Source organism: Azolla caroliniana, unplaced genomic scaffold, assembly GCF_043228905.1.
Source record: "Azolla caroliniana isolate FFs.n. ecotype wild unplaced genomic scaffold, voAzoCaro1.0.p SCAF_17, whole genome shotgun sequence".
NCBI classification, from domain to species: domain Eukaryota; kingdom Viridiplantae; phylum Streptophyta; class Polypodiopsida; order Salviniales; family Salviniaceae; genus Azolla; species Azolla caroliniana.
Genome location: NW_028230452.1, coordinates 18,570,027 through 18,585,734, shown reverse-complemented (window position 1 = coordinate 18,585,734; position 15,708 = coordinate 18,570,027). Strand labels below are relative to the sequence as shown.

At 38.7% G+C, this 15,708-nt stretch overlaps 2 protein-coding genes across 3 annotated transcripts; both read left to right on the top strand.

Moving 5' to 3' along the window:
• The first annotated feature begins 3,245 nt into the window (after positions 1-3,245).
• On the top strand, positions 3,246-8,911 carry LOC147853393 (high mobility group B protein 9-like). Of its 2 annotated transcripts, none has more exons than XM_087333489.1 (6): positions 3,246-3,954; positions 4,685-4,763; positions 6,274-6,436; positions 6,519-6,644; positions 7,712-8,118; positions 8,283-8,911. In XM_087333489.1, exons 1-6 carry the CDS (start codon positions 3,710-3,712, stop codon positions 8,523-8,525), a joined length of 1,263 nt encoding a protein of 420 aa, XP_087189615.1. In that variant the 5' UTR covers positions 3,246-3,709; the 3' UTR covers positions 8,526-8,911. The 2 variants fall into 2 exon arrangements, with proteins under 2 accessions (XP_087189615.1, XP_087189616.1); XM_087333490.1 differs by having other exon boundaries at positions 3,826-3,954; positions 4,669-4,763.
• A 4,084-nt stretch (positions 8,912-12,995) lies between these two features.
• LOC147853392 (xylan glycosyltransferase MUCI21-like) lies at positions 12,996-15,339 on the top strand. Its single transcript, XM_087333488.1, has 3 exons — positions 12,996-13,179; positions 13,392-13,472; positions 13,564-15,339. Exons 1-3 carry the CDS (start codon positions 13,038-13,040, stop codon positions 14,859-14,861), a joined length of 1,521 nt encoding a protein of 506 aa, XP_087189614.1. The 5' UTR covers positions 12,996-13,037; the 3' UTR covers positions 14,862-15,339.
• The last annotated feature ends 369 nt before the right edge of the window (positions 15,340-15,708 follow it).

Here is a 15,708-nt window from a genome sequence, read left to right as displayed (position 1 = left end):
TTCATTTGTCTATTTTCTCTCTCTCTTGATTGTTCTCTTGTCTATGCTCTCTCTACCGTTATCTCTTAATATTGAGCCTCGTCTACTTGTCCGTAACAAATCTTGTGATCTTGCTTATGCTCTCACTCTCTCTTAGTACTTAGCCTCATTCCACCCTTTCGTGACACTACCTTTGGATTGTTATGTTCAAAAGAGGTTATCATTTTCTGAATTGTCCTTTTAACTTTCGTCAAAACTTGTTCTAGCATTGGGTCAATGACTGTAACAGACTCCAAAGAGGAAGTGGAAACCGGCATATCTACATCTTTTCCCAAAGTGTCCATACTACATTTAGGCAATGCTAAGGGAGGGGGAATGGCTGGAATAATCTCCATAGATGGAGCGGAAACCAACATTCCTATATGTTGCCTCAAAGTGTCCATACTACATTCCAGTGGTGCAAATTGAGGGAGATTGGAGCAAAGCATATCAACACTTTTCCCCGTGCCCACTTTATTTGAAGATATATCGAAAGTCTTTTCTTGCTGAATTTCATGAGGCAACAAAGTAGTGACAACACTATTACTTTGATTATTCATAACAGCAATAGGCTTCACATGGGCAACAAACAATCTTTTGGCAAATGGCCAATTGTTTTACAAGAAAAACATTGGTTGGGCAAACTGAATTAAAGCACTTTTTGAACTTTTTTGAAACATATTACCTTGCAGCTTTGGAAGACGAATCCAATTAGGTAAAATTGCATCCTTTTTACAAAGTAACTTGACAGACGGAGCTCCTCCTTTTTCTACAATGTCCCTAAACGTAGATGAGTTAACATGTAGAACTCTTCCGATTGCTGCCCCAATCTTGTGAAGAACCTCCCTTCACTCCTTATCTAGGCCTGGAAAAACAACAATACACGTAAAGTATCCTGTTGCCTCCACCTGTAGAACTATCGTATCAAAACCGTGGGTCCATGGGAAAAAAAGAACCCATGCACCTGAGATGTCTACTGAGGGAATGGAAAGGAAATTACAAACAAAAGAATGGTTTGCAAACTCCAATTGACAGCAACCTCAACCCATCAGATGTATATCAATAACCTTATCGAGTTTCTCCTATAATGTTGCCTGAAGAAGATGACAGAGATCCCCTCTACTCGGTCCTTTTCCCAAGACTTGGGCAACAACCGAGCCTTGCTCCAAACGTTTGACTTCATTGAGGACAACGAGCTCGTCCTCCAATGCCAACTGGACATAGTTCCCCATTAATGACATATTTCTTAGGAAATGATGGCTTTGGTAACAACTTAATTGACCTCACCTTCCAATTCTCACACATATACCAACATTCCAACATCATTGAAACATGTATGTAGATTATTTTTTGAGCCAACAAGCATATTTCTTAAATACTTCATTTGTTATGCCATCCTGAGCTAGACTTCTACTATTTGGTTATAAAACTCATGTCTTCGTTTTAATACCTCATCTTCATCTTTAATAATGAACTTTGGTCCAATTAGCTCATTAACCTATTTTTTACACTTGTCGATAATCTGAATTGGAACAACAATAATCTCATTTCTTTGTTGAACTTGCACCACATTAGAACAACCATAACATGGGTTTAAGCATGAAAAACATATATGATGTGATTGATATTGATCATCAATAAGCCTATCATGTAAATGATATAACTTTTCTATTTGATGACTATGATTGTGTAATTACTTGACTTTGCACATCCAAGAGTTGTTCATTATGTGGTGCATCCATCAATAATGAATTAAATCCCATACGAACATACGAAATTTGACCATTGAAATATCCACGTCTTTGAGCATTAGTCAATCCATACACCATTTTAAAGAACTTGACAATGGGAATTTCTTCATACAAATGGGATAATCACATAGACATGTGGCTTGTAAATAGCATTACTTAACAAAATTACCACTTAATTTGAAGTGTAATTAAGATTGAATGCACAATGGAGAAAGAGCTTAAGCATTGTAAGTAACAATTAGTTTAAATGATATTCTCTCTCTCTCTCTCTCTCTCTCTCTCTCTCTCTCTTGTAGGAGTGACATGAGTTCTTTTACAGCAAGGGATAATGCAAGGGAGTTTATCCCTCCATCCTTCTCACATGCTACCTTAATTCTACTTAATTCCTAAACGACTAATAAAGCCTTATAGAAGCATTATATTTCAACAATGACAAGTCTATCGTAGAAAGAGGCTAATTTTACTAATCCCAAGTACGCCCTTTATTACCCCTTTTACGTTTCTACCCTAACTTTATAGAGTTCTCTGTATTCCTCTGTTACAATACAACCCATTGGACAATCAACATTCTTCACATGAAGGGGTGATGTTAGTTGCTTTACCCTTGACTGTTGCATTATGAAGAAGACATGTTCTGAACGGTATGGGTTTCTTATGTATAACGTAACTCAAGGACAACGTTCATACATTTACTCGTTGTCCAATTGCGCATACGTATGAGAATTCATTTCAAGACATTTGGGCCCCAGTGACAAGGGATTCTTTTTGACATAGTTTCAATGGGTATTTGCTAAAGCAAAACCACCAATACTACTTTGTTTTCCTACTATTAGTGTTTGATACAAAGGCATAGATAGTAGACACATAACATGATTATTCTTGTTAATGCTCAATAGGTGGGGTATCATGAATCATATAACAAGAAAATTTCATCTTTATGGTCTCCCCTCGGCATTCCCCATTGGGAAAGGGGGGCAACTGTACATTGTCATCTCGGGAGTCTGTAGCGAGGCCTTTGTATGAGGGGTGTCGGGTGTCCGATTTCAAGTTAATTTTGGAGATGGATGGATGGATGGATGAACACACCACACTTGGGGGAGCCTAAATTTGGCCCTAAAACTCAACACTAAATCGCTTGGGAGAAACATAATTGTCCCCTAAAAGTAGTAAAATTTGTGTGGGTGCGTGTGCTTCTGTGAAGAGAGAGAAAGAAAGAAAAAGAAATGAGAAGGCAAAATAATTTTCAAACTTATGGTCTGATGATTGAATTGAGTAAAGTAGCTGCTGCTCTCTGTCTCTCTCTACTCCTGTTTCTCTCTCCTCTGTGTGTGTCTCTCTCTACTCCTGTTTCTCTCTCCTTTGTGTGTGTCTCTCTCTACTCTGTTTCTCTCTCCTCTCTGTGTGTCTCTCTCTACTCTGTTTCTCTCTCCTCTGTGTGTGTGTGTCTCTCTCTCTCTATACTATTGTTTGTTGCACTCTGACGATGACAGGCGGAAGAGAGAGAAAACAGACAGACAGACAGACAGACAGACGCAGACAGACCCCCGGAAGGTGAAAAGAAGAAGAAGAAGAAGAAGAAGGGAACAGAGGATTGCTTTTCCTTTCTCCCCCAGCTTAGCTTAGCTTAGCTTATTAGCGCGGGAAGAAGAAATGGAGCTTCAGATCTTCTCCATGAGCACAATTCTCAGCTCGCCTCCCCCTCCTCCCCTCACAAAATGGTAAGAGCCTCCTGCTTGGCCAAACCCTAAACAGAGCATCGAAGAACAGGGGAGAATATAGAAGAATTGGGGAGACTATAGAAGAGCAGAGAAAACCTCTTAATTGATTAGTTTTTTTTTTTTTTTTTTTCCTTCCTTATGAGTACTTAGGGTTACCTTCTTGAAACAAGGGAGTTTATTTTTAGGGCATTTTTCGTGTTCTGTATATTTGGCCTTCCAAAAATGGCCACTTTAGGGAACCATACACAAGCATTTCAAGGGTCTTTGGACGACACAGAGGTCCTTGCCCCGGTGAATACCATTGGTTCGCCTACTTCTTCGAAGAATTTGACCACCGAATTCTCTCCCTCCCCTTCAGCAATTGTTTATCCGTCACCTTTGGCCACCCATTCTGAAGTTATCGCTGACCGAGATTTGTTCTATGACACCCTCAACAAGTTCCATGCAGCCCTCGGCACCCGCCTCATGTAAGTCCTCTCTAAATGCACTTATCTTTAGTGAAATTAAGAACCAAATTTGCAGTGGTTATTGTTTTCCCAGCTGTATCTATCTACAGGCATTCTGCTTTGTCAGAATGTTTTTCCTGGCTTCGATACATCTTTCTCTGCTTTTCCATGGCATTTTGGAATGACAATTGCTCTTTTCTGATGTATTTGTTGACGTGATCACCCCATTATAAGTAATTCACGGAAAAAAATGTACACCTACACTTTTTTTTAAAGTAATTAAACTAAACATTGAATCCCTATCAGCATGCTTGCCTTGGATTTGATATCTTTGCATTTTGACGTGGTATCGAGTCGATATGGAATTTCTTAAACACAACCATTTGTTTTCATCCTTCCTTTCACGATTACTCTTTATTACAATCTAATATTTAAGAATGCCATTGCTGAAAATTAGACACTATTGGTGAATGCCCAGAGTGACATAGTTTTCCACTGATGCTGGCATTCTTTTGTTTGACGCCTTCATAAAGGCAGTTCTCTACATATACACATTGATTATAAATTAATATGTTGGGATGATTTCTAGTTATTTATGTGTTAGAACTTTCTCTCATATACCTTGAAAATTACCAGCATGAAATCTTGATGCTATATGTATTGAATTGAGCTTGTTAACTTTTATATTTTTGGATACTGCAAAATCCATGCATGGCTTCTCATTTGCAGGTTTAGTTTTTTATTTGCTCAGGATTCCCACAATTGGTGGAAAGGAACTAGATCTTCATGTTTTCTACATCGAAGTCTCAGGCCGTGGTGGATTTGAACAGGTATAGTGCTGAATTCATATTCATCAGCCATTTTAATTCAGCTATTAGTTTTGGATCTCTGGGGTGTAAACTTTTGCTCCATATATTTGAGATATAAAAGGTTTTATCTGTCTGAGGCAGCACTGATACTGCCTGTGATAATCCTAATTTGCAGTCTATTTCCATAGACCTATTGATAGATTGGGCAATCAGACACAAGTTTGCGAACTCATCTGTGCCACATTTTCTGAACTTCTTTCAAAATGAGCTTTTTGGAAAATTCTCAAATATCTAAATGTTTTTGTTCCACACATCTTTATATTTTCGAGTATTGGGTTCTCAATCAATTAAAAATGCAGACAAAATATTGGAAAAAACAATAAATAGGTGTGCTTCTGTTGACCTGTAGTAAGGGTGGGGGGGGGGGGGCGGGGGAGGGGCAGAGAGCTCTCCAAGGAATTATCAGCACTCCCTGGATCTCCACGGTCACAATAATTATGATCCTTAAACCATCAATGTACAGTTTGGTTTCAAGCTTCACTGTATTATAATTTCCTTTAATCTCAAGACCAGTTATGGTATCATTGTCGTTTAAAATGTGAACATATGTCATTTCATCTAGGCAGACCTGTGACGTGAGTCTTGAAGTAATCTTTAATGCTTGAATCCTTATTGCATCCCAAGAGTTGCAATGTGTTGAGGACCTACAATCCTCATTTGTTCAAAGGTCCTCTAAAGTGTTTCCTATGCTATGTTATTGAGTGGTTTGTACACATTCTCTTTTCTCTCTATTTATAAGTGATTTATTGAAATATGCCTTTCTAAAACAATTGAGCAATTTGTTTGCAACCTCTGACCCATGTTTTCTAACTCCTTTGCAACAATCATTATCCTTGAATGACACTAAATTAGGATATGTGATTTTGTAGTCGTGAAGCACCTGAAAGAAAAAACTGGCTCTCAATTCTTATTTTATTTTTCTAGAATCACTCTCTTCTTCCCAGTTTTCCAACCAGCTTTCCATGTTTTTCTTTATTGGGGCCAATAGCTTTAGACTAAGCTAACTCAACTTAAAAGAGTGGAGATTGGTCCCTGTAATAGAGATCTGGTACAACGGTTACCTGTCTTGGCAGTGCCGCAAAGAAATAGAGAAGTTCTAGAGAAATTGAAATACATCATCTGTGATAGGTTGTGGTGGCATAACAACTGCAAGTAGTAGCTATGCTCATCCATATCAAAGAAGTGATCATATGCAGAGTGGTGTTTTATAAACTTAGCCTGTTCCTTGATAGAATTATTGATTTATCAACCTTTGCCTGGTCTAGGATATTGATGACATGATTAGGAAGCCCATAACAAGTTGTCCACTGCACATACCATGTATTGGATAGTTGATGAGGTTTATATTCCTTATGCACAAATTGTGTTAGTCTAGTGTTATAAACATAAATATCCATAAAGAGACACGAGTTTTGAAGTTTGGCCATAAGTACATTCAGTTTCCTAAATTTGGTAGAAAATAACAATGTAGGTGGTGAAAGATCGGAAATGGAAGGAAATTACGGTCGCATTTGATTTTCCTCCTACGACTACAAGCGCATCCTTTGTTCTTCGGAAATACTATGTCTTGTTGCTGCATCATTATGAGCAAGTATACTACTTTGGATCTAAAGGACCATTGGTTCCTCCAACAGGTATCCTTTACATTTTACAGCATATTTTCTGTTTGTACAGTTCTTGTATGTACATATAAAAAATCTCTCTTGTCATATATAGTCTCAGTTACAGGGTCGAGTCCAGTGCCAACCCCAGGTATTAATGGGTCTGCTAAACATGGCTTGCAAGAAGGAGAGAAGAAAAGGAAAAGAAAGACATTAGATGTAGTGGAAGTGCAGCCAAAAGGTACCTGTAAAAATCTCTAAAACTCATTTGCAATTTTCCAATTAGAACCCTATTGATAAATGATTATTTCTGTTCAAGATATGGTGTTTGCAATGTGAAGTAGGTGCTAATAATATTATCTGTCTCTCTAGTTTTCTATTATTAGGCAAATAATACCGTGTCAGCCTGATTTTTGACAATAATATGTATCTCATGTGTGTGGTATGAGAGTATAGAGAAAGCATAAGCTGACAGTAAAGTCTTTTGGGATAATAAGGGCAGAGTGTTTTATAGGAATAAGCGAAATATGTATTTTTTTGTTACAGTTAGTATTTTTTTTCAGATTGTATGTATTATACCAGATGTGACCATTACCAACTGCAACATTTTCCGTTCTTTTATGCATTTTGTGACTTATTTCAAATGGTAATGGATATATAGATAGTATACATATCTTTTATATGATTGGTGTTTCACATTGACCTTTAACACGGATAGAACTTTTTGGGCTGAAACCGAGCTTTCAACACATTACATTATATGATTCTTAACATCTTATAATTCCTTAAAATCATGCTTATCTTTATCTATTTTCGTGGAAGCTGATTGCAAACCTTAGTCTATGTAGATTGATCTACTCCACTGCATAAATTTCCGCAGTTCTTTTAACCATAACTTTTGTTCATTTAATCTGTTCAATACACGAATGCATAACTGTAAGTACTATTGACACTTCAATGCATACATGGCTGCTCCAAAAGGGAGAATTTTTCAGGGTGAAACAGAGCTTTCAATAATATGTCGAATTGTATGATTCCAGACATTCTATAATTCCGTAAACTCATCCTTATCTTCATCTGTTTTGGTTGGCTACACAGATTGATTTATTCCAATGTTTAATTTTCTTAGGTTTTTTACCCATAACTTTTGTTTAAACTGGCATGTGTCAATTGAATGCATAAATGTAAGTACTATTGACACTCTATGCATATATGGCTGCTACAAATAATAAAATTAATTATATTTTCCATTTTGCATACAAAGTGTATTGAGACATGTTTCCTGTTTTTGTTTTATGTAATCATCAGCTGATCTAGGAGTAGCTCTAGGCCACACCGTATCAGGCTTGATTGATGGAAAATTCGAACATGGATATCTAGTGACTGTTATGGTTGGATCTGATTCTCTCAAAGGAGTTTTGTATCATATGCCGCCAGGGAATCTGTCTCAACAGTTTGCATCAGTACCAAATGTGGTTGATGATGGTGTAGGTCTAAGCATGGCTGCTATTGATGTGAGAAGACGAAGAAGACGGCGACGCAAGGATGAAATGCCAAAGAAAGATCCTAATGCCCCAAAACCCAATAGAAGTGGATATAATTTTTTCTTCCAGGAACAACACACACGGCTTCGAGCTCTGCATCCTGACAAAGACCGAGAGATCAGTAGATTGATTGGGGAATCATGGAACAAGCTAAGTGAGGAGGAAAGAGCGGTAATGTTTTTTCATTAAAGTAATGTAATGCTTTATGTTAGACTTTGCATAGTGCTATGTTGCCAATGGTGTTGCTCTCTTCAAACAATGTCTGAAATATTTGTGGGACAGAACCTTTTGTGTTTCGAGGTTTGTAAGGGCTGTTGTTCTTGAACTCTCTGCAGGTATACCAGGAGCAAGGCATTAAAGATAAGGAAAGGTATAAAAAAGAAATAGAGGACTATCGGAAGAGGATGGTGAAGTCTCAAGAGTTTTCTGAAGATAGTGGGAATCCAAGGGCCGATGGAGCAGCTCTAGAATCCCCAAATGGGAACCTTCAACAGGAACTAGGTGAAGCAAATTCATGCACACCTACAATAGGAAATGATGATCAAAATTCTGAAGGTGATGATGATCTAAGGTTTTGAGCGGGGATTGATTCTACTTCTGATTAGCGTTTAGGTGTAGTGTAGTCATCTCCTTTATTATGTTGTGAGGACCAAAGTGATTACTTATGAAAAAGGGTCGAGGAAAACAGATTATTGCATCCTCTACAGTTTTCTTTCCTATCAAAACACACATAAAATCTCAACTTCTCGTCATTCTGTAGTATGGTCCCTCACCCTGAAAGCAATTTAGTTCCTTCAACACAATAGTTGTATGGATATTAAGCTGAACCAATGGAAGGGGCTGGAACGCTTTTTGATGCTTGTTGAAGGAACACGGAGAGGTTATGAAGCTTCATGATTTGTTTCTTTTCTTTTTCTTTGTTACATTTATATGCCCTTGACAACATGTTTGTTCCCTACATTTCTGCCCGGTTGTACTTGATCTTGAATTTGCTTGTTGGTAGTACAGGATGCATATCACCAAGGAGACCGATACTCTCTAGCTCCTTTTTTTTTATCTCAGATATTTGCTTATTAACCATGTTTGATTATGCTTAAATTTTTTGTGTTCAGGAACTAAGTTCCTGGACATATTTGAATGTCAGCTTAATCATGTCCACTATTCAAAGTGAAACAGAGCAGACCATGAGAGGGACAAGTTAAAGAAATGATACTCAATCATGGTGTTTGTTATGTTGCATCCATGCTTCAGAATGAGGATAAATGAGGGAAGATTGATATATGCTTTCGATGTAACCAAAGAAGTTCACATTGAGTAAGGAAAACTCTCCAAATACTTATATTTGAGTTTAGAATGAATGCTACTTGTCACATTTAATGGAATCAAAATCCTCAAGGATCACATCAAGTTTTTCGATCATGACTCAATTTCATTGGTGGGCAATTGGTTCCTCAATAGATAAAGCACAAATATTGTATTCTTATTTGACGATAAATGGACACATGAATGATCTCATGCTACATAAAAATGATGAATCCAAAAAGTCAGTTATTATGGGTCTTGTACTGTTTCTGCTGATGTAACAAGAGGAATAGTAGATGAAGAGGGTTGATAAGGCCTTTGATGGAAATCTTTTGGGATTTTTTTGATTTGGCCTTACATGAGACTCTTTTTGTGAGTTTCCCCTTCCCTCGCCTTTATCTTCATAACCCTAGAAGCAAAGAGGGATGTCTAAGGAACATTAACATTTGTTACCATTTTGGATGTGTGGAAAAAAGAAGATAATTTTTTTTGATTGTTCAAGCGGTTTGTGCAATGGAGCAAAAGCAAAGTTGAAGGTTGAGTTAAACTCCAACATGATATCATGTTTGGGTTTATTAGATCAAGAACATTGAAGGAAGTCATTAAAATTTGTGGCAAGATTTCAAATTCCATATGGTCAATAGTTTGTGTGGGAGTGGCAAGCTGAAGTCTTATGAGTTCGTAGGGTATCTCAAAATTCGATTTGTTTAGCGATTTGAATCACCCATGTTGGATTTGCAATAGTTGAATTAAACTCTTCAAGGAAGCAAGTTATGAATTTATGAGTGGACTATTAATATTGAAAGTGAGTTCCATAGTTTTAGTTTGAACAATAATCTTTATGATTTCTACGAAAGATAAAGGTCAAATTAAACTCTTGAATACTTTGATTATGTCAAAATTATTGCTCAACGAATTTTGTAATATCATAGGATAAAATGAACTAGATATATGTTTGGAAATCCACCCAACTAGGAGTACATGTGCAATAGATGTTTTTGGATTGAGTTGTAGAATGAATTGGATCATATGTTTTTGTCCACTTAGTTAGTGTGGGCTTATGTGGGTGCACGTGTCTCTCTAAAAGTAAAAGGTAAGGAAAAATCAAATGAAGTAGGTGCCTCAAGCTACAAAATAAAACATCAAAGAAAGCAACTAGTTTTCTCCTAACAAGGCAAGCTCATGGAGTTGTTTTTGGGCAGCTCACTAGAAGGATTGCCAAGGGGAAGAAATATCAGCGAAAATGAATTTTTTTTTTTATCTTCACGTTGAATCTTGAAAGCATATGCTATTGTGGATAATATATAAGGCAAAATTTCTCATGTCGATATGTGTGATGTTCTTCACATAATTTCAAGAATTCGATTCTATTATCCAATTTCTACCATTTCTCATCAACATCAAGGGTCTCACCCACTGTAAACATTGGTGACACAATCAAGGATATAGGTGTGGAAATCATTGTTACTTACAACTACCACATGTTAATTTGTTCACAAGGTGTTGAAGTCAAATTTATACGGTGGGATGTTAACAATTATTATGAACTCTAGAAAAAGGAACTATGATTTTATGGTTCATGCAAAAAGAGAAGAATCAAATTTATATTCATTTGACCTCAAAATATTTAAAGAAGTTTTCCCAATTTGAACGTTGAATAATGTTTACAAAAGTTGGAGTCTCAAATTAAACCCGTGAACAAAAAGAGATGGCTTGTCATCGATAGTAATATATGTTATCATATTATGTTTTGAGAATAGTGATAAACATCACAACAGGATCTCAAATTTTGCGCAAATATATCGGGCAATGGTGTGCTAAAAGAGAAAGTTATAATATTAAACTCGCTTGCACTTGACGATGATTATCCAAAGAGAACCTCAACATTTGTGCCCATAATTTTTGTGCAAAAGACGTGTTTCGAAAAAGGTTGAATTAAATTATCCAAAGAACACGGATTACTTTTGAAGGTTACATGTATTTACTCACCAATATTGCTAGTTAGGAGTGTGTGTCTGTCCACTTAAAGTTGTAGAGAAACCAAATCCCTTGAACTAGCCTAATCCTTATCAAGATAGTACACAGCTAGTGCTTGATTTTTAGAGTCTATGGTTGTTGCAAATTGCAATGTTACAACGTGGAGATTTTGTAAACAAAGTTTCAATTGGTAGTGGTGAAATCTTTCCATTGATTGTGCTCTTCGACAATATATGCATTGCAAAAATAGTACTAGATCATTCGCAAATCTTTTTAAGCTACCAAAAAGTATATGAAATGACAATGATTGTGATATACAAGATTAATCCAAATATGGAAGGTCCTTTATTGGAACAAAATTTCCAAACATAGTACTAATGAGGGTAGTTATGGAAGTATTGAATGTTGTGGAAGTGCAAGGCAAGGATTGATTACAAGTATCAATGAAAGAAGATTGTAACGATCCATAGAATTTGCACATGCAATGGAATCTACATGCCACATGTGCGATGCTAGCGTGTCAAGATAGTAAGGATTGATTGGATCTCACATGTGCAAATGATTTAAGGTTTATTTTGCGAGTTGATGATGTGGCGAAGATCATGTGCAATAAATCAAGGTACACAAAAGCTTCGGACTCAAAGATCCATGGAAAGGATGTTGCTCAATTACACCTACGCGATGATATATACATATGTATCTAGGAGCTCTTCCCAAACATTGTATATTGTGAGCTATTATTAAAGTCATATGTAACGTGCGAGTTATTGTTAATCATCTTAACATAATGTGCAAGCTTTTTCCAGCCATGTAGAAACGGTGACGTGTCATGTGTGAGAGCTATCTATCTATGGGCATTCAAGAGGTGATGTAATGTGTGAGCACAATCGGTGCTCATCTATTGTTTACACTTATAGAGGGCCCGTGCTACTTTTAGTCATGGAGGAGACCATAGCATAGTTAGTGGGTGCAAGCTATTGTTAGGCATCTGGGAAGTCAAGACCGACGGCTAGGTAAAAAGCCATATATTTACTATGAGAGTGACCATCATGTAGAACAATGACGTAAAGTGTATGCACTCTATGGGTACTATAGTAAGTACTAAGAAGCCAAATCCAGGATAACGTTTTAACCGATTGGACACGGGAGGCATGGATGGCACACACTCTATGGGTACTACAGTAAGAAGCCAAATCCAGGATAACGTTTTAACCGATTGGACACGGGAGGCATGGATGGCACGAAACCGCATGTGCTAGAAAAAGCAGAGAAAAAAGGGTTGTGGTTTTTACTACTGAGGTCCTGACAAGGTAATCCAAGTAACAATGGATACACATATAAGAGAAACGGGCTCTCGTGCATTGCATATCGATTAGGAACCGAAAGAGGTTATCCGAGTAGAGTAAAAAAGAAGAAGAAAGAGAGCAAAGTAAAAAAAAAAAAAAAAAACAGATTGATTTGGCAAATATCTCATTTTGTGTGTAAAAAGAGTTGTAACTCCCGTGAGCACCAAGGTTGTACAAGAAAGGAAGGAAGGAAGAAAGAAAGAATAGCGAGTTGTGTGGTGTGTCCGGACAGAATGGGGCCTCAAGTGTGAAACCAAAAATAACACGTTTTCTTCTTTAACTCCCCCCCCCCCCCCCCCTTCCTTCCCCTGTTTCTTCATCATTTCCTCTGTTCTTTTCCTGCTGGATTTCTTACTCTGTTTCGAGTTGGCTCCAGTTCATTCCTTTCTCCATATACATACTAAATAACACCCATCATCAGATCTCTCTCTCTCTCTCTCTCTCTGAGGATTTAGGGTTTCCGCCATGTCTGCTTCTCCATTGCATCCACACTCCAGTGCACCCAAAAGCTCTCTCAAACTCTCCCTCCTCTTCCCCACCCTCCTCTTCTCCCTCCTCCTCGCCTCTGCTCTCATTCACTCCATCGCCTCCTTCCTCAACCCCATTCGTAAGCATCCTTCCTATCTAGGTCCTGTCAAATTTTCAAATTTTTTTTTTCCCCTTTATTTATATATATATTTTGAGCCCTCCTGTGTTTGATTCATGCTAAAGAGTGAATCCAATTCGTGCATTAAGTTACGCTGTTTGATTTAGGCTGAAATAAACTTGTATGAATTTTTTTGAGAAACTGTGTTTAATTTATTCCAATCCATGGTATAGATGACTACTTGGACATCCACCGATTCACTGGGCGACGCTTCATGAGCACAGGAGTGCTGTTAATTTCAAGTGCTAATCACAGTAAGTTCTAATCATCTGAAAAAATAGCTGTAAGTAGGGACCTAATTATGGTGGCTCATGAATGACCAGTTACCAATGGTTGGTTTATCAGACAATCTTGATCGATTCGGAGGAGGAGATGAGAATTTGCATTGTGATCGATCACATTTTCGAACTGATGTGTGCGTAGCGAGGGGCGATGTGAGGGTGCTCCCGCGCTCCGCCGAATCGAGCAATTACAGAGTAATCGTGAAGGCACAAGGCGGACGAAACAGGCAAGAGACACTGCGGCCTTACACTAGAAAATGGGAAGAGAATGTGATGAAAACCATCGATTCGGTAGTAATTCAAAGAGAAGTGGTGGATCGGACGGGCACGGGCACGGGCACGGACAAGATTGATGGGCCGGACATATGCGATGTCCGGCACGATGTCCCGGCCATTGTCTTCTCCACGGGCGGCTACACGGGCAATGTCTACCATGAATTCAATGATGGCCTCATCCCTCTTTTCCTCACCGCGGGGGCCTACAAAGGCGAGGTTGTGCTCATGGTGCTAGAGTATCATTCATGGTGGATCACCAAATATGCAGAGATCATCTCCCAGATCACGAACCACGAAGTCATTGACATGGCCAATGACCAGCGTGTCCATTGCTTTCCCGAGCTCAAAGTCGGGCTTCACATCCACGATGAGCTCTCCATAGATCCTCAGAGCGAAACTCGAGTTTCCATGGCAGATTTCCAAGCCATGCTTCACTCCGCATACCTCCCGAGATTGCAGAGCCGAGCCGCAATGTCTCCGGTTGTGACCGAAACGAATGAATTGCAAGAAGAAGGTATTTCTTCTTCGTCTTGGCCGCATCGTGGACGGCCGAAGCTCGTGATTGTGTCCCGCAAGAGCCCCCGCGCGATCGTGAACCAGGAGGAAGTTGCATCCATGGCTCGAGATTTAGGGTTTGATGTCCAAATCCTCTCACCGGTCCCGACCACTGAGATGGTGGACATTTACTCCGCGCTCCACGTCTGCGATGTTATGATGGGCGTGCATGGAGCCGCCATGACCCATCTATTGTTCATGCGGCCCGGCACTACTTTCATTCAAGTGGTGCCCCTCGGCACGGACTGGGCGGCGGCCACTTACTATGGTGAGCCCGCAATGAAGCTCGGCCTCGATTACGTGCAATACAACGTCTCGGCATTGGAGAGCTCCCTATCGAATGTGTACCCCCTCCAACATCCCGTCCTTGCCAACCCGAACCTTGTCAATGCCAAAGGTTGGTCGGAAACCAAGCGTATTTACCTTGAAGGCCAAGATCTCACCCTCTCATTGCCGAAACTAAGATCGACGCTACTCGCCACACGCTCTCGCATAATCAAACGATCTCCTCCGAGATCTTTTGTCTCTTAAATAGCCTGTCATGATCCAACATCCCAAATCAAACTTTTGTTCGGCCCAAGTATTGCAACACCTCTTCCAAAACACCGGCCCTTGGATGGCGATGCTGGATTTTGAGCCTCTAGGAGACATTTGATACTTTTTTGCTTGGAACCCATGGAGAGATGTTCAAATGCTAATGGGGGGAGAGGCCGAAATTCAGCCTTCAAGATGACTTGATCCTTCCTTTGACAAGAGGAAATCCAAACATTTGACATTGTGATGAAACATTGCCCACGCCTTTATACCATGCTATTCTTCCTTCGCTGTGGTCAAACCCTTGTTCCCATAGTCATAACCATTCATAACTAACCTTTTTCACTTGGACATCCCTTGACATGTACGATTATAACTTATAACTAACTCACGTTAGGGAAGGGTGTCCACGGAATATTGTAAATCCTTTGCTTGATTATATATTTAGTATACCATGCGTGATCCATTCTTCTTCTTCTTCTTCTTTTGTTTTGACACAAAACATCATCTTTCGACTGGGGCACACCATAACTAGAACTTGGGCTATGTGCTTGCTCATTTATGGTACAATTATTTTGGTTTCTTTTTGGTTATTGTCAATCAAATATCGATTTCCCATTATACATATCGCTTTGATCTCAAACAAACATCATATAATGTTGCTTTCAAATCTTTTCGCCCAAAATCAAAGAATGGAGTTCCAACATCACGTTTCTTTAGTTGACATTAAAAGATTGTCATCAAACATGTTGGGCGAGAGGTAAAATAATTACCCACATTTATGGAGGATGATCTAGGGAATATAGGATTAATCAACCAAATAAAATGTTGGGCTTGATCATGC

Bases quoted from the DNA above. Each gene is read 5' to 3' on its own strand.
- LOC147853392 (XM_087333488.1), top strand. From the start codon at position 13,038: ATGTCTGCTTCTCCATTGCATCCACACTCCAGTGCACCCAAAAGCTCT. The intron at 13,180-13,391 runs GTAAGCATCCTT...TCCATGGTATAG, and splicing joins CTCCTTCCTCAACCCCATTC to ATGACTACTTGGACATCCAC. The intron at 13,473-13,563 runs GTAAGTTCTAAT...TTGGTTTATCAG, and splicing joins AATTTCAAGTGCTAATCACA to ACAATCTTGATCGATTCGGA.
- LOC147853393 (XM_087333489.1), top strand. From the start codon at position 3,710: ATGGCCACTTTAGGGAACCATACACAAGCATTTCAAGGGTCTTTGGAC. The intron at 6,645-7,711 runs GTACCTGTAAAA...TGTAATCATCAG, and splicing joins AGTGGAAGTGCAGCCAAAAG to CTGATCTAGGAGTAGCTCTA. The intron at 8,119-8,282 runs GTAATGTTTTTT...AACTCTCTGCAG, and splicing joins TAAGTGAGGAGGAAAGAGCG to GTATACCAGGAGCAAGGCAT.